This window comes from Bufo bufo, chromosome 4 (assembly GCF_905171765.1).
Source record: "Bufo bufo chromosome 4, aBufBuf1.1, whole genome shotgun sequence".
NCBI classification, from domain to species: domain Eukaryota; kingdom Metazoa; phylum Chordata; class Amphibia; order Anura; family Bufonidae; genus Bufo; species Bufo bufo.
This window is the reverse complement of record NC_053392.1, coordinates 295,305,077-295,331,711: the sequence shown is the minus strand read 5'-3', so window position 1 is coordinate 295,331,711 and position 26,635 is coordinate 295,305,077. Positions and strand designations below refer to the sequence as shown.

Sequence of the window (26,635 nt, the reverse complement as noted above, 5' to 3'; positions counted from 1 at the left end):
GGTGTCCAGCTGAGAACATCCATGCTATCACCGCGCCTGCGCATTGGCCCATAATTTTTCCCCTACTCTAACCGCTGGTGAGGCTACCGGCGCATGCGCAGTGTCGGCCGGTGTCCAGCTAACTGCTGTGAAATTTCCCTACCGCGTCGTTGTGCGCTTGCGCGGCGCGGCACGACACGTCACACCTCCCCACGTCATGTACGGTGCGGCCGGAAGTGACGAGTTAGGGAAATCTCACGGGGTAGGGAAATCTAACGGAACCCCGGTGGTTTCCTAGTCCTGAGCCTGTCGGCTGCCGTCCTGTGTGTCTGCTCCGTGGCCACGTCATGAAGAACATATTGTGTGTCATGTCCCCGTGCGCCCCCAGCTCTTCAGTCTTCAACTAGCGACCGGTGAGAGGCTGTAGTCCTGCAGAGGGGAGACAGGCTTGTCCTAGGCTGTGCAGGGGCTCGCTCAGCTGCCTGCTGTAGAGAGGTGCTCAGCCCTGCAATCAGCATAGCACATAAGGTCCATGTGACCTGTCACCCGTCAGGGGCTGTGGTGTCGGTAGAGATATGATATATAATATGAATGTATTAAAGGCACAGCTTGTAGAATAGGGACATACTTTAATCTACTGTTCTATCAGTCTGGGACCCCTGTGGGGTTGGATCTGGCAGGTGGCGGTCAGGCTGGTACTAGGAGATGGCCTCCATGAGCCATGTCATATGTCAGTCCCTGTGTTGTCCCTGAAAAGCTTGTACTGTCCGTATGACCTGCAATCTGTAAGAAACGACACCGATCCCAGAGCTTATGGATTCTATAGGGTATTGTAGGCCGTAGCAGTCCCTGAGGAGACCTAGTTCATCTCTACAGGTCGTGCATATTTATAGTAGACGCTATAGGGCGGATTTAATAAGGTCGCGTGCTTGTTTTCTGTTGTAGTTTACATGCCAAAAAGAATGCCGGTGTCCTGTCCGCGCTGCTAGTGTAATGGGAACATTTGCTCTTGTTCCCTGTACTTGGCTTGCACCTCCGTTTTGGCTCACAATCACTGACCAAATACTGATATTACGTGAATTCTAACTGACAATGGGTCCCAGAACTTCCGCATCCCTTACTCTCCTCTCCCTATTGAGTATATATGCGAACTTGACCACGCTGAGTGTCCATATGTTCTCCACAGGGAGAGGGGAGTAAGCGCCAGCCAAACTTTTCTGGCAGCAGCTTACCTTCATTGAGAACTTAAAGGGGTATTCCCATTATTCGCTAGGATATGTCCCCATTGTCTGATAGGTGCGGGTCCCAGAGGTGAAAACCAAACGCTTTCCTCATACATGTGAACCGGAGTGCACTGCGCTTGCGCGGCCACCGCTCCCATTCATTTCTTATGTAGTCCGACGGAAATAGCCGAGCCAGCACTCAGCTATTTTCAGCACCCCCATAGAAATGAATGGAGAGCATGCATGGTGTGCCCTCCGGGACTTTGCCAGCTGCCTTTATGAGGTAGGTGCGGGTCCCACCTCTGAGACCCACACCTATCAGACAATGGGGACATATCCTAGTGATATGCCCCCATTGTCTCAGATGGGAATACCCCTTTAAGGACATGTTGCAGTGATAATCACGTACTCTCCATTAGATTAGGACATTTTTGGTTGGCATAAAGTATACCGCTCACGTGCAGAGCCATAATACGGTATAAGTGCAGGTTTGTTAGCAAGTAGTGCTGCATCCGTCTTTTTGCACATACTAACGGCTCACTTTTTGTTTTGTCATGCACAGGGGGACTGCGCAATCATGGAAATTTAAAGGAAGGTGACGTCCTCAGAGAGGGGGGGTGGACCCCTCCCTCTGCCCTATCTGCCTTCTCTCTTGGTGCTGGACTTATGGCAGGAACGTAATAAAAGACTATATCTCAGAGGTCTATTTTTGTACACACCCGGGGTTGGGGACAGTATTTGTACGGATATTTATACTTAATGTTACAGTGCCCAAGGGTTTTGGAAACCTTTTGCTGTCCGTCTGAGCCTCACTTTTTTTTTATTTCTTTGGTACATTGTGAAGGATTTCTCGGCATTGACGAGCGCCAAGTATGGATGTGGTATGGCCAGAATGTACGGTACGCTGCCGCTCCCTTCAGCACGCGCTGGATGTCATCTCCGCGGTGACTAGAGGAAGTGAGCAGCAAATCAAGGCCTTCCTCTCTTCTTATTGCTGCAATGCCACCACCTTGAAGGATGATTTTGGGCGCAATGCCGTTCATATTTCGGCGTCCTGTGGTAAGAAAAGTGTCTTGGATTGGCTGGTTGCCAAAGGTGTAGACCTGTCTGCCAAAGACAAAGAATCTGGATGGACAGCGTTACACAGAAGCATCTTCTATGGCCATATAGATTGTGCCCTGACTCTATTAAAGGTAAGCCTGTTGAAGCATATGTTTGACCACGTGGTGTGGTAATGTCACGGTTGCAACGTGGCCATGCAGCGGTCATACACTCCTCAGTGGGCTCTAATTAATTAAAGACTGCAATGTTTAGTTGGTCTGCATTGTTAATGGACGTGCAGTATTGAATGTGCTGTGCGGCCGTTAACAATGCAGACCGACTAAACAGTGCAGTGTTTAAGTGGAGGCCACTGTCGCCTGTGCGGCTGCGTTACAACCGCGGCACGACAGTGCCATGTGATCATACCCTTGAAGGGGTATTCCAGGCAAAAACATTTCTGGCCTATTTCTTCAATAGATCTGCTTACTGTAACACCCAGTGGTTGCCAGAAAGCCTGTTTGTTTTCCTTAACTCCGTAGACCAGGAATGGCCAACCTGTGGCCCTCCAGCTGTTGTAAAACTACAACTCCCACCATGCCCTGCTGTAGGCTGATAGCTGTAGGTAGACTGGGAGTTGTAGTTCTGCAACAGCTGGAGAACCGCAGGTTGGCCATCCCTGCCGTGGACCGTCGGGTAGCAACCTTTAACACTCCAGCTCCGTGATGCGGAATGCCCACGGAACAGCACCCGTGTATTGCGAATCCGCAAATGCGGTCCGCAATACAGCAACAGGGCGCACACGTTCGTGTGCAGGAGGCCTAAGAGGGATGTATGTGTTTACTACAATAAGCAATAGTTATTCATTTTCATTTGTTCACATGCACCAAATTAGTTGTTGACATTTTTGCTACTGAAATTTGGTTTCATTCATCTGAATGTCTGCAAACCCCGTTCAGATGAATGGGACTACGCAGAAATGTCTGCCCTGTGTGATTGCACCCTTCTGTAAAATCCATTTGTGCCTCTGTGTAAATCTATGTGCCATACCTTTGTAAACAGTTTATCCACTTCTGAATTTAATTCCGTGACATTTTATTCTCCTGCTGGATTCCTGCTACCAGAGAGCAGTGCATTGTGGGCCATCACCGTGACGGCGGAGCTGTTAAGGCTCCATTCATACGTCCGTGGTGTGTTGCGGATCCGCAACACACCTGCCCGGAACCCCTATGGAAATGCCTATTCTTGTCCGCAAGCTGCGGACAAGAATAGGACATGTTCTATCTTTTCCGGAGATGCGGACAGCACACTGTGTGCTGTCCGCATCCATTCCGTCCCCATAGAGAATGAATGGGTCCGCACCCGTTCGGCAAAATTGCGGAACAGATGCGGACCCATTTGTGGACGTGTGAATGGAGCCTAAATGTCTGCTGGATGCTGATAAACTGCATACAGATTGCAGGAACCAGCAGAATTTCTGCTTCCTATATTTTTTTTTCTATAAAATAGTTGTAAAGGGGTTGTCCGTATGAGGTACTGAACCTATTAAAATAAGAAAAATAAGGGCTCTTTCACACTTGCGTTGTTGTGTTCCGGCATAGAGTTCCGTCGTCGGGGCTCTATGCCGGAAGAATCCTGATCAGGATTATCCCCATGCATTCTGAATGGAGAGAAATCCATTCAGGATGTCTTCAGTTCCGGAACGTTTTTTGGCCGGAGAAAATACTGCAGCATGCTGCGCTTTTTGCTCCGGTCAAAAATCCTGAACACTTGCCGCAAGGCCGGATCCGGAATTAATGCCCATTGAAAGGCATTAATCCGTATCCGGCCTTAAGCTAAACGTCGTTTCGGCGCATTACCGGATCCGACGTTTAGCTTTTTCTGAATGGTTACCATGGCTGCCGGGACGCTAAAGTCCTGTTTGCCATGGTAAAGTGTAGTGGGGAGCGGGGGAGCAGTATACTTACAGTCCGTGCGGCTCCTGGGGCTCTTCAAAGTGACGTCAGGGCGCCCCACGCGCATGGATGACGTGATCACATGGATCATGTGATCCATGCGCATGGGGCGCTCTGACGTCATTCTGGAGCGCCCCGGGAGCCGTACGGACTGTAAGTATACCGCTCCCCACTACTACTATGGCTACCAGGACTTTAATAGCGTCCTGGGTGCCATAGTAACACTGAACGCATTTTGAAGACGGATCCGTCTTCAAATGCTTTCAGTTCACTTGCGGTGTTACAGATCCGGCGGGCACTTCCGGCAAATGGAGTGCACGACGGATCCGGACAACGCAAGTGTGAAAGAGCCCTTACTTAAGCTCACTATTTCAAAACTCCTCCTGCTGCAGCAAGTCACTTGCCTCAGCTGTATATAGCTCAAGACTGCTCAGGCCAGTGATTGGCTGCAGCGGTCATGCGCAGTATATAGGCACGTCACCACTGTAGTCATGAATGCAAATCCTGGTGGAGAGGATTGAAATGGCAGTGCTGGAACAGAGTGGAGGGTCCAGAACCGTGAGTATAAATCTTTTTGGTTTTGGTAAGTTTGCATCGGTGCCTTTAAAACTAAAATTAACACTGACAATCCCTTTAACGCCTTCCCTACATTTGACATACTATTACTTCACAACGGGAAATGACTTCCTGCAAATTGTCCTACTGATCAGACGGGCACATGAGCCACGCGCACCCGATCAGTGCAGTGGCCTGGCTGGGACAGTTGGGCACCTGCTGTATCCGCCGGCATTGCTAGCAGTTTCAATGCAGTACAATACAGTATGTATTGTTACTGTATTGGAATAGGGATCAGACACCCAAAAGTTGAAGTCTCATAGTGGGTGTAAAAAAGTAAAAAAAAAAATTTTTTTTTACATAAAGTGCTCCTTTCCCCTTATCAAGCCATTTTTAATTATAAGAAAAACAACAACAACAAAAAACATTAGGTATCGCTGCGTCCGTAACAACCGGCTCTATAACATTATCATATGATCTATCCAGTCAGGTGAACCCTGTATAAAAAAACAACAACAAATAAAAATTTAAAACTGTACCAAACAGCCTTTTTTTGGGGGTCACCTTGCCTCACATAAAGTGTAATATCGAGCGATCAGAAAAATCATATATACAGCAAATGGTACCAATAATAACATCAACTCTTCCCGCCAGACTCCTCACACAATACCATCGTCAGAAAAATTTAAAATACAGCTTTCCGAAAATGGCAACGAAAAAACATGATTGGAAAAATAGAATAGAGTATCTGTGGATCACTGCAGCTAGACAACGTGGAACAGGTGCTCTTGGTCTTTGTGGCCCACCCAGCCACAAGAAAATAGTCAGAAAGTAAAAAGATAGACCAGGCACTCTATATATGTAGCCAAAACCGAGATGATAATTTGTTAAAATATTTAATTGTTTAATAAAAATATCTATTATAACATAGCAACATAAAGGATAAATGGCAGCAACATCTGATGTGACAAAGCAGCGTAAATAATCAGTGACAGTAATGATACAGTTATCAGCATATAAATAGCATAATTTTTTTTTAGCAGCAACAGATATCCAACAAATAGTGCAACGATGTAGTCAATAGCAGCAATGAGAAAACCGCAGTATGGTATGAGTAATAGCAACAATGATTAAAATCCAGCCATAGAAAAACCGCAGTCCATAGATGGGTCTTTACATATAATATTCCTCCTATATCCCGGCAGGAAGTGCAAAGGTGCAATCACTAGCAGCAATAATTAAAGTCCAACCATGGGAAACTGAGCCATGGGACCCCTTCCTCCACTGAGGAAGGGGGTCACTTCTACATCCCCGAAACGCGTATGGGCTATACCTTGCACCGGCATGCTGGCAAAAGAATCTTCCCTGGATTTGAATCGAAGCTTTTGAAATAAAGCTCTGCCGATACGCAACTCCACTGAACGCACAACCCGCTGAATGCACAGTCAGTAGACATCTGTTCTACTACGAATCATCAAGCCCGCATTTAGACAGGTGAACAGCGACCAGACAAAGGTAATATTGACACAGTAACTACAACCAGGTGGGACGCCACCGCGGTAAGTCACCGCTCTGTACCTTCTGGTCTTTCCTGCCTCATTGAAAAGACTGGTGATATGCGGGTATGCGCTGTTTTAGAAAATCAATAGTGGAATTGTGAATATTTAAGGATACTCGGACCCGAGATATAGGAGGAACATTGTATACAAATACCTGTGTATGGCTCACAGTTTCCCATGGCTGGCCTTTAATTATTGCTGCTAGTGATTGCACCTTTGCACTTCCTGCCGAGATATAGGAGGAATATTATATGTAAAGACCCATCTATGGACTGCGGTTTTTCTATGGCTGGATTTTAATCATTGTTGCGATTACTCATACCATACTGCGGTTTTCTCATTGCTGCTATTTGACTACATCGTTGCACTATTGGATATCTGTTGCTGCTATAAAAAAAAAATTATGCTACATATATAGAGTGCCTGGTCTATCTTTTTACTTTATGATTGGTAAAATGTAAAAAAATAAAAATAAATAAACGTTATAAAATTGGTATTTGTGTAATTGTACTGACCAGCAGAATAAAGATAACGTGTCATTCTTCCCACACGATGTTTGCCGCAATAACAAAACCCAAAAAGCAACTGCTTTTTCTTTATCCTGCTTCCCAAAAAGCGAAATAAAAAGCAATCAAAAAGTCGTATGTACCCCAAAATAGAACAAATGGTGATGGCAACTCATCCCGCAAATAATAACAGAATGGCTGTACTTGGTACCCCAAAGGATGTTGAAAAGCAACATGGTGCCCGTAAATCTTCACTGCAAAAGCCAAAGTGGTCTTTCCCTTTTAAACCCTCTAATGTACCAAAACAGCAGGGTCCTTTCACATTTATGGCATTTCCGTACCCAATTGAACCCGCCTAACCATTTGCAGGGCCGGGTGATCGGAACGGGGTGCCTGCTGATATCAATCAGCAGGCACCCTGGGTCAATGCCGAGGGGGATCCTGACCCCCCCCCCCCCCCGCCCGTATCAGCGATCTCTGCGGATTAACCCCTTCTATGCTGCTGACCGTGGCATAGGAGTTTGTGTTTAAATGAGCCCATCAAGTCCCTGAGCTGCTGTGGCGGGGACTCGATGTCTCAGAAGGCAGCCCGATGCCGTGCAGAGGCTGCCCAATGCCTTGCACGGCAACGGGACATGCCTTCTACGGGAGCCAAGGAGATCCAGCCTCAGGCCCGTCTCCTAGGCAACCTGTTAGTGTATGACTCAGTGTCATACACTTACAGGCAATGCATTGCAATACAGATGTATTTCTGATTTACTTTATTAATTTTATTAAAAACACTTTTTTTTTACTTTACTTTATTTCTGATGTTCACTTTTGGGGGTCTGATCCCCTCTGCAATGCATTACAATACATCTGTATTGTAATGCATTGCAGAGGGGATCAGACCCCCAAAAGTGAAGATCAGAAATAAAGTAAAGTAAAATTTAATAAAGTAATAAAATTAATAAAGTAAAAAAGAAAAAAAAAAAACGCCCCTTTCCCCTTATTTTATAATAAAAAACAGGAAAAAAAACACAACACACATATTAGGTATCGCCGCGTCTGTGAAAACCTGCTTTATAAAAATATCACATGACCTAACCCCTCAGATGAACACCGTAAAAAAAAAAAAATGTAAAAAAAGCAATTTTTTTGTCACCTTACATCGCAAAAAGTGTAATAGCAAGCGATCAAAAAGTCATGCGCACCCCAAAATAGTGCCAATCAAACCGTCATCTCATCCCGAAAAAAATTAATACCCTACCCAAGATAATCGCCCAAAAACTGAAAAAACTATGGCTCTGACTATGGAGACACTAAAACATGATTTATTTATTTTTGTTTCAAAAATGAAATCATTGTGTAAAACTTACATAAATAAATAAGAAGTTGACATATTTATTAGGTATTGCCGTGTCCGTAAGAACCTACTTTATAAAAATATCACATGACCTAACCCCTCAGGTGAATACCGTAAAAAAATAACAACTGTGTACAAAAAGCTATTTTTTGTCACCTTACATCACAAAAAGTGTAATAGCAAGCGATCAAAAAGTCATATGCACCCCAAAATAGTGCATAATTTTTTTTTCTTTAACCCCTCCAGCCCTATTGTACTATGCATTCTGTATTCAGAATTCTATTATTTTCCCTTATAACCATGTTATAAGCAATTATTTTTTTTACTCCATTTTAGCAGTGTCATGAAGTACAATATGTGACGAAAAAACAATCTCAGAATGGCCTGGATAAGTCAAAGCGTTTTAAAGTTATTCACACATAAAGTGACACGTCAGATTTGCAAAAAATGGCCTGGTCCTTAAGGTGAAATATGGCCGTGTCCTTAAGGGGTTAAATGGTACACTATGGGCACAGCGTATTGGGCACTGAAATGACATTTCTGTGGAAAACTTACATTATTAATTTTGCCAAGTCCTCATTATTTCTGAAAAACACTTGTGGGGTCCAATACTCCCTACTCCTCTTAATAAATACCTTGAGGGGTGTAGTTTCTATAATGAGGTCACTTAATAGGGATCCATTTATTATTTCAGCCCAGAGCCTCCACAGTTGTCGGCACAAGATGCGTAAATCAACGTACCTCAAATGTACCTGGTGCTGTTATACTCCTGGGCCCTGTTGTATGTCCAGCCAGAAGAATAGGGCCACGTGTAGGGTGTTTATAAAACCAGGAAGCCCGGCATAATAATAAGACAATTTACATTTGTCTTGCAAAGGGATGCCAAAATAAAGTAGACATATGGGGAATATAAAGTAATAACTATTTTGTAAGGTATCGCTATCCATCTGAAAAGCAGAGAAATTCGAATTGTGAAAATTGCAATTTTATATATTTTTTTTTTAGTAAATAAAGGTGAAACACTTTGTACTTCATGACAGTGGTACATTTTAGTCTGTGTCACAAGAAAACCATCTAAGGGTCCATTCACACGTCTGCAAAATGGGTCCGCATCCGTTCCGCAAATTTTGCGGAATGGGTGCAGACCCATTCATTTTCAATGGGGCTGGAATGTGCTGTCCGCATCCGCACTTGCGGATCCGCACTTCTGCATCCGTGCTTCCGTTTCTGCAAAAAAATGTACCATGTGCTATTCTTAGGCGTTTTCTATTATTGTGCCGGCGATGTGCGGTCCGCAAATTGTGGAATGCACATTTCCAGTGTGCGTGTTTTGCGGATCTGCAGAACATTTACGGATGTTTGAATGGACCCTTAGAATGGCTTTTAAATGTATTACCACATAAAGTGACATATGACTTCATCGCTTAGAGTGAGATTATTCGCACCAGATTTGCACAGAAAGGTTTCCCCTCTGGGATAATAGAAGCGGCCTTTAATAGAGCCCGTGCACTTACACAAGAAGATTGCCTACCGGATAAAAGAAGCTTGACCGCCAAGAAGGACCCGCCCGTAGGAGGTTTTAGTACCAACTTTTTAACCACTTTTAATAGCAATCACACCACGATTAAAAAGATCCTTTCCAAACACTGGTTTAGCCTCAAACGAGACCCCATTCTAAATAAGATTCTACCAGAGAGACCCCGTATGACATTTAGGAGGGCCCAGTCGCTAAAGAACCTATTGGCACCCAGCCAAATTAAACCAAAATTGAGTCTGGATTTATGCCCGGGCGGCGCTGGTCCAGTTGGAAGCTCTAAGTGTAAGCAGCCCAAGTGCTTGTGCTGCAATAGTATACGCACTACAACAACGGTTCACAACTCCAGTGGAAATACCTTTCTGATCAAAGGACACTTGAACTGCGGCTCGTCCAATATAATTTATGTACTCGAGTGCCCTTGTGGCCTGCAGTACGTGGGGCGGACCATCCAGACTCTCCGCAGTAGACTGAATAAACATAGATCCAATGTCAAAAAAAGATTTCTCCAACAGTGTCTCTAGGCACGCCACTGAACACCATCAAGGCTCATTCCTTGGATTTACTATCGCCCCGATAGAGCAGATTAAATCCAATGGCTATAACATAATCAAAATCTTACGGAGACGAGAAATGTTTTGGATCTAGAAGCTTAAGGCTGCGTTCACACGGGCGAGATTTCCGCGCGGGTGCAATGCGGTAGGTGAACGCATTGCACCCGCACTGAATCTGGACCCATTCATTTCAATGGGGCTGTTCAGATGAGCGATGATTTTCACGCATCACTTATGCGTTGCGTGAAAATCGCAGCATGCTCTATATTCTGCGTTTTTCACGCAACGCAGGCCCCATAGAAGTGAATGGGGTTGCGTGAAAATCGCATGCATCCGCAAGCAAGTGCGGATGCGGTGCGATTTTCACGCACGGTTGCTAGGTGACAGTCTATACACTGTATTATTTTCCCTTATAACATGGTTATAAGGGAAAATAATAGCATTCTGAATACAGAATGCTTAGTAGAAGGTCAATTGAGGGTTAAAAAATAAAAAAAATTAACTCACCTTGTCCTCTTGTTCGCGTAGTTCTCCCGGTCTTTAGTTCTTTAAAAAGATGAACTATGGGCTAAAGGACCTTTGATGACGTAAGATCACATGCTCCAATCACATGGTCCATCACCGCGGTGATGGACCATGTGATTGGAGCATGTGATCTTACGTCATCAAAGGTCCTTTAGCCCATAGTTCATCTTTTGAGAAGTAAAGAAGAGACCGGGACTTACGCGAACAAACGGAGAAGGTGAGTTAATTTTTTTTATTTTTTTTAACCCTCAACTGATCACCTACTAAGCATTCTGTATTCAGAATGCTATTATTTTCCCTTATAACCATGTTATAAGGGAAAATAATAACATCTACACAACACCGAACCCAAACCTGAACTTCTGTGAAGAAGTTCGGGTCTGGGTACCACAGTCGGTTTTTTATCACGCGCGTGCAAAACACATTGCACACGCACGATAAAAACTGAACAACGGAACGCAATCGCAGTCAAAACTGACTGCAATTGCATTCCTACTCGCGCGGGTTTGCCGCAACACACCGGGACGCATCCGGAACTAATCCGGACACGCTCGTGTGAACCCAGCCTAATAGTCTGAACCCACGCGGTCTCAATGAAGCTTTTGAGATCAATTTATGATCATTTTTATTTTTTTCCCCTTTTCTCCCAATGCCGCGTCACCATACCCCTTAATTTTACTATATTCTGACTTTAGTGCTCCTATTGCAGCCCTGCACTGAGATATTTTACTCATTTCACACATTACTTCTTTATATATTCCAGTTCGCTCCTTGCAGTCACCACCAAACTGATACTGTCACAGTTCATCATGTTCTATGCGTATGTCACCTTTATGGACTAGCTTATTCTGTCCTGTGATTATGATTATATTGTTAATCCGGGTAATCAATTTGATTATATAGATGTTTTTAGTTACATTCCAAGTGTTGAGGTTATTGATTATTTATTTTCATTTAATATCAATTAATATTATACGTATGTTACCTCTATAGACCTGCTTAGTCTGTCCTATGATTATGATTATATTGCTAATCCGGGTAATCAATTTTATTACCGTATATAGATGATTTTAGTTGTAATCCAAGAGTTGAGGTCATTGATATTCATTTTTTATTATTAATATCAATTAATATTATGCGATTTAATTGTATAATTTTTTTGCCTATTTATTATCATTATTTAATTATTATTTTTTTTCTCTATTATATTGATTCATTTGTTTACATTAATATTCATATTTATTGTTACTTATTTATTTTTGTGTGTCATAATATGGCTGGCGTTTTTTATCCCCAAACGCTTTATCTTTCCTTGGCAGCCCTGCCTCTTGTCTTTCCCCCTCCACCTCCTATTTTAGTATAGGAGTGTATCCTTGACCTCCCTCTCTCCTCTTATTTAATTTCCCCCACTCTCCATCCCATTCACGAGCAGCATCGGAGTTACCAACAGCGCTTGCTTCCTCCGATGCGCTCCTCCTCCCGCCCATACATTCTAACAGGGCAGGAGGAGTAGCGTCCGGTTGCTAGTTGATGGAGCGGTCATCTGACCGCCGCTGCTATCACATGACCTCACCCAGCAGAGCGTTGTGTTCCGGCTTTCTCATTCAGCCAGACACCGCTCCAACATCCCCAAATAAGTTAGTTTGTATGAAATTTCTTCATTTACTCCACACTGACCACCAATGTTTTATTCAACAATGAGCCCTATTCAAAGATGGGATTGATTTTGTAAGCTGAATTGTATATTCAACATTTGACATGTGGAGGGGTCAGGACCTCCCCCTCCACTCCCCTTCCTATGCCATTTTGATGGTTTTTTATGTATTTAAGTGTGTCTTGTAGTTATGTTCACTGTATGAGCAGTCTGTACCCGATGAAGGGGTGTTTTCTGCCCCGAAACGCTTTGTACCAGCTGCCAAATTATTAAATAAAGTTTATATCGTTTTTGGGAAACAGAGAGGGTACAACAGGACGTCTGCTGGTGTGACAAAAATGTGCCCTGCTATTGATGCACTAAAATATGTTTATTTGTGCACTTATAAATGCTAGAAAAATTGCAGCAGGTCTTGCGAAACAGCAAGAGGCAATTTGACGCTCCTGGGTGCGACACAAATATACAATACTATGCTGTGGGTGACGCACTAAAATACACTTGTTGCACATTTATAAACGTAGATTCTTTGCAACAGGTTTTTGGAAAGAAAAATGCACAGTTGCGTCGCTGTGTAGTGAAATATATTCTGCTGGTCATGCTGGGAAATATGCCTTATGAACTGTAAAAACTTTGCAACAGGTTTTTGGAAAGAAAAATGCGCAGTTGCGTGGCTGTGTAGTGAAATATATTCTGCTGGTCATGCTGGGAAATATGCCTTATGAACTGTAAAAACTTTGCAACAGGTTTTTGGATTAAAAAAGACTGGCTCATAAACGTAAAGAGAGTACCATCTATTTGAAAGCTCTTGTGCAGTGAACACATGATGTTATCAACAGCTTCTGCCCTGTCTACAGACAGCTAGGCCCTGATTTATCAAGGCTGGCGTGTGCTAACTTGGCTTTGATGGGGCCTGCGCTGGCGGACAAGGTGCAGGCTTCATCATATATTAAATGGCTCCTCTTGCTCTCTGTGTGCCAGCGTGAAATCTACGACGGCTCTGAACAGCCATGGATTTCATTCATTATTTGCGGCAGTTTCTGGTGTAAATAATGACCGAGCTGCCCTGCCCTCGTCTAGTTGTGGCGAGGGTGGTGTGAAATGCATATTGCGACTAGAAAATTAAAAAGTCAGGAATCCTGTGGACTTGGAACTTTTCTACGACAAAAGATAGTGTAGGGCCAATAATAAATCAGGGCCTTATCCTGTCCCTAGTGGTAAAACCTGACTTTCTACTTAGGTTTAATTAGGTAGATTGATTTACTATCCTTTACAATCCCTAAACTACAGAGAGAGAACAAAAGCAGATCCTGAATCGTTATTTCATAGGGAATAGTATTCACTACAACACACTTGTTCGGAGAGGTGATAGGACCTTTTTAAGAAACACCACTTTGGCTGCAATCTGTAATCAAAGTACCTAGTCATTTCCCAATTTCACACCTGTTGTATACTGTCATCTTTCTCTTCTAAGAGATTACATACATGCTGTTTTATTTCATTCTTCCTGTGGTCAGCTAGTTATATATTGGGCAGACCATGGCCCATGCTGATCAGCTGAACGTCTTTACCACGTGTGCAGTAGTTCATGCCCATTGATTACATACTTCCCAGTGCCCGCTGACCTAGAGAAGAATGGCTGAGGAGATATTTACACCTTCTCATGTTCCTTGGGTAACCTCTTCAGCCTGTATTGCTGTATGCCCCAGTGAGAATCGCTAAGTCATATTCTGTGTATTTTGTCTTCAAGCATGGCAGTAATCTCCACACCCAAGATAAAGATGGATTCACTGCCCTGGACCTTGTCATGAAGGACCGTCCTTCTCATATCGTTTTCCAAGCCAGTGGTAAGAACATAGATCTTTCTTCCTTCAGAACTTTGACAGCTTTGGTAGCACTGACATGTCTCACCGTGACCCATGTTACCAAATTGTGATGTGCCGTTTGTGTTAATTGTATATAATCAGTCTTGACTTGCTGCTGTTGTGACGGCGAGCAGGTAAACAATAAAGAGAAGGCAGCGCTCTCTACAACCAGCTGATTGGTGGGGGTGTCGGACCACCGCCGATCTGATATTGATGACCTATCCTGAGGACAATGGGGACAAAACGTAACTGAACAGAATGCTCCAAAAAGCATTCAGTTCTGTTTGTTTGCATTCCCATACCAGAGAGCAAACCGCAGCAGGCAGCGGTTTTCTTTCCGTCCAGGGATGCGGAGTAAAACGGATCCATCATGGCCCACAATGCAAGTCAATGGGGACAGATCCATTTAACTCTGACACAATAGAAAACGGAACCTTCCCCCATTGTCTTTTTAACGGATCCGTCTTGGCAGTGTTAAAGATAATACAACCGGATCCGTTCATAACGCATGCAGATGGTTGTATTATCAGTAACGGAAGCTTTTTTACTGAGTCCTGCTGAATCCTGTGAAAATGCTCGTGTGAAAGCTGCCTAAGAGGTCATAAACCCTTATTTAATCCACATTCTTATCAGCCATCATTCACACAGTGAAAAAAAAAACTGCCGTTCTGCATCCTTTTTCTGGTTGTTTGTCTATTTTTAATGGCCACGTTGCTTCCGTTTTTCATAGCTGTTAAAAATGGCCATGAAAAATAGATGAATATCATTTTTTTTGAACATCCAAACCCTTTCAGTGCTTGCAGTGTATATATTATACACCCACATGGTGCCCTCAGTATCTATAATGGCCTCCTGTAGTGCCTCCAGTGTGTGCAATGCCCCCATAGTGACCCCTGTCTGTATAAGGCCCCCTGTATATAAAATGCCCCCAATAGTGCCCTACAGTATAAATATAACCCCCAATAGTGCCCCGCATTCTGCTGGGTCAGAAAACAAAAAAACATTCACCTCATCCATTTAAACGTGAGGAAGCATGTCCTGGCACTCCCATTGTTGTGACGTCACATGAGACATTGCGATGCTGGCTGCGTCAGGTCGTGCTCCCTCCATTGCAAAGCGAGTATTCTGTCTTTTTCAAGTGGGTGAGGTATTTTTTATTTTAACCCCTGAAAGGCATTGCCGGAGATGTGCCTACATTAGGATGAGGACTGCGTAAAACACCAGTCTTTGATAAATCTCCCCCATGAGACCTAGAAGGCATTGCCCGTATTCATACTTTGCCTAAAACAAGCTCTGCAGTCTATAGAATATCTGTAATTTATACTTTCCATTTCCATTTTTTTCAGATCTGACAGAATTATACACCTGGGGAAATAATGTTAATTTTACCTTAGGGCACGGCAACCAACAAAGCAAACATCACCCTGAACTGGTTGATATGTTTCCTCGCTGTGGCATATATATCAAACAGGTAAAATTGGTGCTCAAAATAGTGTTTGAAGGGTTTCTCCCATGATTGATGTAAAGAACGAAAATGTGACATACACAGTCTTTCTAACAATGCCCTGTCCCTCACATGGATCCAGAGGCCTCATCATTCATTGCTCCAATTGCTCTGGCAGCTCAGGGTGCGTGTCATTTATTGGGGGGGTCCTTTCTCTACCTGCAAGGCTGCATTCACAGCTACAGTATGTACGATCCACAAAATGCGGTCTGTGTGGTGGCCACATTTCCTGGACCGATGCCGAACTCACTGCATCTATGATCGTGTGAGTTCCAGCCCCACGCAGGTCTTCTGCCCCAGACAATAGGGCCACAGTAGGGCGGTCACTCTAATGCAATGAGTTCAGCTCACATGAGCCGTGGTCAGTCCAGGAAATGTTGCCGCCACATGGACTGCATTTCACGGACCACACACGGCCATGTGAATGCAGCCTGTCACAGCTTCTAACAGTAGCTAAGGATGGAGCGGAGCATGTGTGACCTTACTCATCCAGCTCAGTAATGGATGCGCGCATTACTATACATATGAATCACTACGGGCGGCATTACAATGAATGTCAAGAGAATATCTCACAACTGGAGCATTTTTCTAACGGAAAGTAAATGATTAAACTAGTTTTTCATGCACAATTACGGTATATTAAAATAACGGTTGGTAGAGGCACAACCTCTTTAGGGCTCTGTTCACATCTGTGCAGATTCTGTTATGTTTGATGGGAAAAATAGCTCTAAATTCAGTGCTAGTGTTCCCCTCAGGAGGAGGGCTAGCTCAGTGGCACCCCATCATATGCCAGGGTCTGCTGGATGCCATCACTTTTTGTTCCTTTCTGTAATACATTTGGATGCGACCTTTCTTTCCTCCAAGTCCACTGGTGAAAGTACAAATGGCAAAAGAACATAGCGGGTCACTGTGCTACGCCAGTTTTGGGGAGTAAAAAAGCCAAAAGTGATGGCCACGGGTGACATTTGGGGCATATATTTTGCGACATTTGGTCAAATTTTGCAAATTTTAGAAGTGGAGACAAAAGTAGGTCAGGGTTTCTGATTAGAACACTTTTATGTCTCATTTATGACGTGCAACGTTTTAAAAAGTTGCACAAAAGTTTTATCTTCTCTTCATGCCAGGCAATTGCTGGTGTACTTTTACAGACATAATACTTTGCACTTGCGCCAAATATATTATTACTGCGTGCCAGTTCATCAAGTTGACGCAGCCTCACAAAGCGAAGACTGACTTAAAACTGACACCAAAAGCACTGCAAATGATACATACCCCCCCCTCATGATGTTTCATTTTATTTAATTTCTTTTAATATAGATGGTACTGTGTAAATTTCACTCGGTCTTCCTGTCTCAGAAAGGGCAGGTTTACACCTGTGGGCATGGTCAAGGTGGTCGGCTTGGTCATGGAGATGAACTTACATGTCTGGTAAGTTCTAAGCATTAACATTCTACATAACATTTTGTTCTGTATAAATGTCAATTATTATGACATATTTGATGCACTTTCACCCTGTGTTTAGCCCTCCATTGGACTTTGTCAGGAATATACCCAAAATTGAATTTTGGTGTATACTACAGTGGGTGCATTCACTTCAACATGGCAAAGAACCGCATACTCTACCACTCAAGCAAACTGCAAGCGGGTCAAGTCGATTCCAGATAGCCGTTTAGACTCTATTTGCCTCATTGAAGTGAATGGATCAGTTGTGGTAAATGTTTGAATATAGTTTTCAGGTAGTCAAGCATTTACCCCTGATAGACACCCCAGTGGGGCACTAAGTGGGCTGTTAACCCCTTAGTGACCACCCATACGCCTTTTTACGGCGGTCACTAAGGGGTCTTAGCCTGGGCCGCCGTCTAAGCCGCGCAGTGGGGAGCGGGAACCCAGCTCTCACATGAGAGCCGCGGCCCTGCTCTAACAGCCCGGACCGGCAGAAGTGCCGATCCGGGCTGTTTAACACTGTACATGCCGCGGGCAACGGCACCCGCCGCATGTAAAGTGCTGACAGAGGGAGCGGACTCTCTCTGTGAAGGCTGCCTGAAGTCTGATGTAGACCCCAGACCAGCCTTGAGTAATTTCCTACAGGCTGCGTCAGAATAACATTGCCATTAAAATGCAATGCACTATAGGGATAGTGCATTGCATTTTAAAAGCAATCAAAAATCTGTCTGTTAATAGTCCCACAAGGGGACTATAAGTGGTAAAAAAAAAAAAACATTTATTCTATTTAAAAAATCCCATTAAAAAAATTATGCATTTTTTTTCCATTGAAAATACACTTTTCAATAAAAAAAATTGCAAAAATAATCCTTCCCCATATGTTTGGTATTGCCGCGTCCGTAATGACCCAGACTACATAAATATCACTTAAATTATCCCCTTCGGTGAACGGCGTAAAAAACAAAACAAAAAAAAAACACGGAATTGCTAATTTATTCTTGGTTGCCACCAAAAAAACATAATAACAACCGATCAAAAAGCGCCATTTACTCCAAAATGATACCAATGAAAAATACAAGTCGTCCCCCAAAAATCAAGCCCTCACATAACTCCATATAACGACAAATAAAAAAGTTATGGGTCTTGGGAAGTGTCAATGCAAAAATATTTTTTTCTTTACAAAAAAAAAAGAAAAGGTTTTATTGCAAAAAAGTAGTAAAACGTAAAAAAACTATATGTATTTGGTATCACTGTAATCATACTGACCCATAGAATAGATATGTTATTTATACCGAAAAATTAACGCCGTAAAAATGCAGTGGCAGTATTGCTGTTTTTCCCATCCCTCTCCCAGAAAGAGTTAATAAAAGTTAATCATAAAGTTATGTGCACCCCAAAATGGCGCCATTAAAAACTACAACTTGTCCTGCAAATAACGATCCCTCATAAAGCTATATAGATGGAAAAATAAAAAGTTATAGCTCTTGGAACGCGACAATGAAAAAAGGAAGAAAAACGCTTGGTCAGTAAGGCCTAAAACAGGCTGGTCACTAAGAGGTTAAACCATTTTAGGCCTTATTCACCCAACCATTATTTTGTCAGTGGTTTTGAGCCAAAACCAGAGTCTAAACCACAGAACAGGACCAAATCTTTCCATTGTACCTCTGTGACTGTCTGTAGGCTGACAATTACTGATGGAAACCACTGACCATTCATTGACACTGTGAGTGAGGCCTCACTCGTGGTTGAGTTTACCTGTGGGTTTGTATATAGCTTGCCTAGTCACTGTTACAGACAGAGCATATTGGTGTAGGAGTAGAGTTCTTCTCCAGGAAACTTCCATCCTGACATGGGTCATCATAAAGAGAGCAGTGCGAAGTTACATTTCATTATATATAATTTTGTTTATTTAATAGGTTCCAAGATTGGTGGAAGGTTTGGCCACCCATTCATGCAGTCAAGTGGCTGCGGCCAAAGACCATACGGTGGTACTAACAGAAGATGGATATGTCTACACTTTTGGCTTAAACACATTTCATCAGCTAGGCATCCTCCTTCCTCTTTCAAACTGTAATGTTCCAAGACAGGTATTCCTACAGCGTTGTATATAATGTACTACTTTTAACCCCTTTCAGCCCTGTCCTGTAACAGTATATACGGTAGTGGTGGGAAGGTAGTTCCCGCAAGCCACCGTACGCTTACAGTACATTGATGGCGCAGCCTTAGGAGTTGTAACCATGCTGTCATGTTAAATAGCAGGGACCTTGCATTAAAGAGGACCTTTCATCACTCCTGACATTCCTGTTTTATTAGCTGTATGCATTCCCCACGTACTAACAATTCTGGAGCATCTATTCTTGTGACTCTGTCGTGCCATTCCTTTATTATTTGCACTAGAAGTTATGAATGAATTGCTATTAGCCTTCAGTAAGGGTACAGAGGGGAGGTAACCAGTTGGGGGGGGGGGGGGTACCTGCACAGTCTCACTCTATTTAATCAGTGCTGCCATTGTCAGACTGTGCAGGGTCACACCGCCAACTGGTTATCTCCCCTCTGTACCCTTACTGCAGACTGCTAGCAATTCATTCATAACTTCTAGTAGAAATAATAAAGGAATGGCACAACACACAGACATAAGAATAGATGTTCCAGAATTGTTACTACATGGGGAATACATGAAGCTATTAAAACAGACATGTCAGGAGAGGTGACAGATCCTCTTTAACAGCCGGGATTGGAGATAACTTTCATCCTGGTTGTTTAAACTTATAGATTCTATAGTTAATTCAGGACCTGGCAGCTAAGTTGGTAGAGAAAAGGAGAGGGACTGTTTTTTTCACCTCCTCACTCTCCCCGAGACGTGATTGTGAGGTGACGAGGGGTTTCCATGGCAGTCGGGGCTAAACAAAAAGCCTCCAGGTTTCTTGTGCACACATACTTATTATGCAGAACCTAATAGTCCTCCAGTCAGATTTACGGTCACTGACATAATACACTGCATTACACTCATATGGGCCACTGGAGGATCATTGGTTCAAATATGGACCAAACATTTTTTTGGGGAAAAAAGAAAGTTAAAAAGAAATTGTTTTTGCTTGTGAAGGCCTTTTTTTGTAATTTTTTATTTTTTTTTTAGAAAAGGGTTCATGACCTGTACAATAAAATTAACACATTATTTATCCTCACAAAGAACTGACATGGTACAGATTTAAAAATTCGCACGGCAGGTCAACGAAAAAAACAAGGTGTAAGTGGCATTTATCATGTAGAGAATGGTAATACAAGGCACTTACTAATGTATTGTTATTATCCATATTGCTTCCTTTGTTGGCTGGATTCATTTTTCCATCACATTATACACCTCGTTTCCATGGTTACGAACACCATTCAAACCGTCGTAGTGGTCGTGCTTGCACACTATAGGAAAAAGCGCCTTCCTCTCTAGTGTCAGCAACTGTGGGAGTGCACATAGGCTGGTGCTTTTTCCTATAGTGTGGAAGCATGGCCACCACTGATGGATTGCATGGTGGTCGTAAGTCTAGGGGTGGGCGATATGGCCTAAAATCTATATTGCGATATAATTTGAAGCATGTGCGATATATATTGCGATATATTATTTTCTTCTGTATGTATACAAAAAATAAAAATTACAAAACCCCCTTAGAGCCAGTGCCATCGGCCCCAAGCCCCATGGCATTTGACATCTGCCATCAGACATGTCCCTCAGAGCCAGTGCCATCAGCCCCAAGCCCCATGGCATTTTCCATCATCTGCCATCAGACATGTCCTTGTCCCCCATAGCTAGTGCCATCAGCCCCAAGCCCCATGGCAATCCTTTGCAAATAGATCCCCCCCCCCGATGCTCCAGCTACCCAGAAGAATCACTATACTTACCTTTCCTGCAGGGTGCTCGGCAGTCCGCAGGTGTCGCGTCTTCTTCCCAGCATGCATTGGGAGGGACCTGACGTCACACACCGCGTCAGCCAGCGGGCTGACGCTGTGTGCACTCCAGGCCCTGGCCACTCCAGTACAGCGTGGTGTGGACTGCGGAGTCGGGAGCCGGAGCCACGGAGCGATGGGAAGCTTCTTCAATTCACTACCGCTCCGTGGTCATATCGCGGCCCGGCGATATATGCGATATAGACAAAATCTGTATCGTTGCACAGATTCATATCGTGCATATCGCATATATCGCCCACCCCTAGTCGTAACCATCGAAACGAGCAGTGTATAATGTGATGGAAAAATGAATCCAGGAAGCAATATGGACAATTACATTAGTAAGTGGCTTGTGTCATCTTCCCTCTACCTAATAAATGCTATTTGCTGAAGTGAGACAACCCCTTTAAGGCTGCCTGCACGCAAGTTGGGTAAACCCGTATAAGATCTGCACAGATTTCCGTGCTGTTTTATGTGAATATTTGCACTATATTGGCACAAAAATCCGCGATTTTAACTGAGGTTTTCGGTGCGCATTTGATGCAGTTTTCACCTTTCATTGGAAAAGGGAGAAATCCGCCGCTAAAAGCGCAAATGCAATTGACATGCTTAGTATTTGGAAAACTACAATGCAGGTAAATTTTTGCGCAGAAAAAAAATCTGCAATGTGTACGAGATTTTGTATAATCTCATACACTTTGCTGGTACTGTACTACGCTGTGGGTTTTCCACGTGGGAATCTGTGTGGGAAAAAAACGCAGGTGGCCTAAAGATACAGGTCACCCTACAAAAAACAAGATTTTTGTAAAACTTACCAGTAAAATCTCTTTCTCGCTCTTCATTGGGCGACACAGAGACCGTGGGTATAGCTATGTCCTCTAGGAGGCGTTGACCCTAGTGAAAGCTGTTAGCTCCTCCCCTGGCAGCTATACCCCCTCCAGCCTGGAGAGAGAGCTTCAGTTTGTGAGAAACAGTAGGAGAAGCAAGAAAACAAATGAAAAAACGTGTAACAGCAACAATGCCGAGAACCGAACCAGGTTCTAACCAGCAACAGCCACAACTGTGGCTGAACTACAATACTGGGTGGGTGCTGTGTCCCCCAATGAAGAGTGAGAAAGAGATTTTACTGGTAAGTTTTACAAAAATCTCGTTTTCTAGCCCATATTCATTGGGGGACACAGAGACCGTGGGACGTCCGAAAGCAGTCCACAGTTTCTTCATTGAAATGGAAATCAGAGACCACCGTTGGAGAAAGAAATGAACGGGCAGGGAAACCGCTTATCCCTGTTAGAACCAGGAGGTTCTCTGCAAGAGAGCGCCCCAACCCGGACACTTATCTGATGGATGAGATAGCCACAAGAAAAAAACACCTTCCAGGACAGGAGCCGGAGTGACATCTCCCGCAAGGGTTTAAGGGGAGAATTCCGGAGCGCTGAAAGGACCAAGTTCAGATCCCAAGACGGTAAAGGAAGATGACATGGAGAAACCGTATGTGCCCTTCCCTGAAGGAAGGTATTATGGGCCCCGGGTGAGTCAGTGGACGCTGGAAAGGATACACAGAGCCGAAACCACCCCAGCAAGGAACTAATGGCCAACCAAAAAACCCAGGACCGCAGGATCCACCCCTGCTGAGGTGAAGCGCTCCACGGAAACCGTAAGTGGTCCACCAATGTCCCCCGAGCCGAAGAGGCTTGTGGGGAGACTGAGAAGCTGGCTGATAAACTACCGAGAAAGGAGCGCCTGATGAGACATGTCCAACCGCAAGCCAAGGAAACAACACATTGGATAGGAAGAAGTAGAGACGATATGAGAATCGCCAGCGGTGGTGGAGTTCCGTCAACGACCGTGTATTGACAGAGGAGCAACACTGCTCGACGAAATTTCAACCAGACCAAGATGAGATCAAAAAACTCCTGCCTCGAGGAGGCAGAATAGAAGGGGTGTTCCCGTTCCAGGAACGAAATTCCATCCACAGTCGTGACAGCACCCCTGCTCAGCTTCGCGTGGTGAGTCTCATAGCCTAGTCACGGAACGTGCAGTGAAAAGGCATGACTACATCGGACTGACATGGCAGTCACTAGTCAAGTCTTGAGAGAGGTAGTTGTAGATACAGGTAGTACACCCACGACCAACGGGTAGGAGTTGGAAAAAAACGTCACAGGCAGCCCAACAGTCTGTCCGGAACAGGACTTGGATGAAAGAATACACAGAACCAATACCCTGCATCAACATAGATGAGGGGGAAGTGGTAACGTAGGAGCTACCCCGGTTTGCAGAGTGGCTGTGAACCCTGAGCCAGAGAAGGAAGAGAAAAAACGGAAGGAAAAAATGTCAGGGCGAAGCCCATTCCCCATCTGACACTGCCACTACACAGAAGTAGCCACCGGATGAAAGTGACTGTGCCATACTCCGCCTAAGGAGGAGGCCATGCAGCGTACGCCACTGAATTTAGCGTTTAGAAGAATTCGTCATCTGACGAAGGAGCCGTGCAGGAGCCAGAGTATGTAATGGCTACTCTAGGACCCCCATAACGTAGGAGCTGCAGCGCCCCTCAGCACAAACTGAGGGGCAGACTAGAGAAATCCGGTAGAGGCCATGGTACCATACTGCCCCAGGAAAGGAGAGCTAACCCAAAACACTCCACCTGGGAAGGGCGTTGGACAGGAACAACCGCCATGCCAGCGTCAGGGTAGAACCACTACCTGAGGGATTGCCCCACTGCGAACGCTAGTACCAGCGTAAAAAATCTGCATCAGCGGAGGAGAACACTCTGCAATGCTAAACCAGAGTGCTAGCGCAACCACTTCCCACATCAGAAATGGTGGATACTATAGGGAACATAGAGTCAGTGTAACACTCGACTTGCTGGAACGTAATCAAAATAGTACGTGCTACATATTGTTGAAGACACATATTAGGACAGTGGTGGACCATGGATATAGGGGACGCAAGGACACATGAGTGACGCTGGGCAACCCCGTGAGGAGAGAGGTTGTTATATTCATGCCCCAAACCGGCACCGAAGGAAAAGGACACAACATGGAAATACCATTAGAAGAAGAGTATAGGGCACCAGCTCCACTTGTAGAAGAAGCTAAGGCATCTATAGCCGTGGCGTAGTTGAAGTGCAACATCAAAGATGTGTACTTATTCCCCACTGTAGTGGATCATTTGTGGAAGGGGCAATGTTGCAATTATCCCACCAATGAAAGGGGGTAATGGTTGCGGCAAGCACTGCACTCAGTGGTAGTGCAGGTACTCCACCATGAAGGGTGGCAATGCAGTAATGCATCTAGCAGGAACCGAATCCAAGTAGAGAGAATACGCTTCTTACGGAAAGGGCAAGGCATATGGAGAGTCCCGTATCAATACCCCACCTACGTAAGGGGGTAAGACATACAGTAAACACTGAACCAGGGATAATGCCATAGCGCCACCTATGGAAGAGGCTAGTGCATACAGTAAGTACTGTCCCCAGTGGGAATACAGTTCCGCCACCTACCAAAAGGGGGAACGCCTACTGCCGGCACTGAAAGAGTTCTAGTGCGGTTAGACCCCAATGGAGGGAGGTAATATCCAAGGGAGTACTGCCTCCAGTAGTAGTGCAAATACTCCGCCAGGGAGGGGGTAATGCATACGACAAGTACTGCTGTCTACCTCGGACGCCATCTTGGAAGTTCGCACCGGGATCACGGCAGAGACCGAACTACTGATCCCCCCGCCCCCCCCCTTTGGACCGAACCTCTCCAGGGAGGGTGCGTATGAGCGTGACCCTAGGGAGGAAGGGTGGGGGTGTGGAGGTGACCGAAGAGGAAAATAACCTGCTCTGGCCTGTTGTGTGCAGTCTTAACTCTCAGAATCTTGTCCATGGCAGTCGCAGGCTCGCCGGTAGGAGTTATCAACCAAACTACCCGGGGGTGGAATGGGAACTTCTAGAGGTTCACTCACCGGATTGTGCAGGCGGTGCTTTATCAACCAAACTACCCCAGAGGGAGATTGGGAAGTCCGGAAATCCACTATTGGAGTGCGCAGGCGGTGCTTATTCAACCAAACGACCCCGGAGGGTGTTTGGAAAAATCCAGAGGTCCACCATTGGATCGTGCAGGTGGAGGATTATCAACCAGACAACCCGGGAGGATGGAATGGGAACTTCCAGAGGGTCTGCGCTGGATGGCGCAGGTGGATTTTATCAACCAGACGACCCCGGAGGGTGGAATGGGAATTTTCAGAGGTCTGCACCAGATCGTGCTGGTGGCGAATTATCAACCAAACGGCCCCGGAGGACGGATTGGGAATCCAGAGGTCCTGTACTGGAGTGCGCTGGAGAACTATCAACCACACGACCCAGAGGGTGGATTGGGAATACTTCAGCTGTCCTCCCTGGATCTGTGCAGGAGGAGGAATTTCAACCAACGACCCAGGAGGGCGGATTGGGAACTATGAGAGGTCCTCCTTAGTCCGAGATAGGACGCGGGCCCAGCCTGGTACCACACAGACGGTAGGGCAGGGGGGCAGTATGAACGCACATTTTTCTCTCTCTCCTTTTTTTTGTTTTATTTTATTTATTTATTTTTATTGAAATTAAGATGGCCAGTGTCAAGTGGGCAGAGAGGCAGGAAGGGGTTAACTGTGTTAACCTTAGGGCAAACTGCGCTGGAGATAAGATCTCAGATAATCTGGTGCCGGCTTCAGAGGTGGCTGGCCAGAAGGGGTTAAGCTGTCTTGCGGATCGGGGTCGGGGCCTAGCAGCTTGTGGGAGAGGGAAAGTGAGGCAGGTAGCATTCGTGCCACAGCGCACCCCCACCCCCTGTCCAGGGATGTGCATAACCCCTTGAGTGCCCTGAGACGAGTGGATCCGCTCCCTGCCTTGCCTGTCGACCGGTGCATGGTCCCGGTCTGCGGTGGATGAAGCTGCGGCCGGGCCTAAGTTTTCGCGCACGGCCGACCGCGAACTGTCGGTTGGCCGGGGCGCAGAGGGACCAAACAGGGAACGGAAGCGCCGCTTGCGCCCACCGGCCGGGAGAGGTCACCCCGGACTGGAAGATCGCGGGCCGAATTCTGCGGCGGCCGGCGTCATAGGGGGTTAACCCTTCCGGAGTGGTGCTTGTTTTTCTGGCGCTCATAGAGAGACATCTGAGATATCTGAGGACGGGAGCTGGCGCTGGGCGCTGTACTTCCATTGGTGGAAGTAGAGTTCTGTTCGCTCTCAGTCTGCAGGTTGAATCTCGGATCCCGAAAGGGTGGATGGTGGTAGCTGCGGACATCTGCCTAAGAAGACCAGCCGGGAGATCACGGGCCGCGAGTAAGCAACGCCTGCGATATTGTTAACCCCCTAAATGGCCGCGTAGCCGACGGCCTGGAGGGAAAGTGAGAGGGGGTCCTGGTGCTAGAAAAATAGTGTGGCCAACCTAAAATCTGAGGGCACCCTCAGATCCTGTCCTCTGTTTTCTGGCAGAACCT

At 45.1% G+C, this 26,635-nt stretch overlaps 1 protein-coding gene across 1 annotated transcript in view; it reads left to right on the top strand.

Moving 5' to 3' along the window:
- Positions 1-230: 230 nt before the first annotated feature.
- Positions 231-26,635, top strand: part of IBTK (inhibitor of Bruton tyrosine kinase) — a 134,052-nt gene continuing 107,647 nt past the window's right edge. The window contains exons 1-6 of the mRNA XM_040428692.1: positions 231-392; positions 1,765-2,395; positions 14,175-14,271; positions 15,636-15,760; positions 17,111-17,221; positions 19,153-19,323. Coding sequence (XP_040284626.1) covers positions 2,075-2,395; positions 14,175-14,271; positions 15,636-15,760; positions 17,111-17,221; positions 19,153-19,323 — 825 coding nt within the window. The 5' untranslated portion in view covers positions 231-392; positions 1,765-2,074. The remainder of the gene's footprint in view (positions 393-1,764; positions 2,396-14,174; positions 14,272-15,635; positions 15,761-17,110; positions 17,222-19,152; positions 19,324-26,635) is intronic.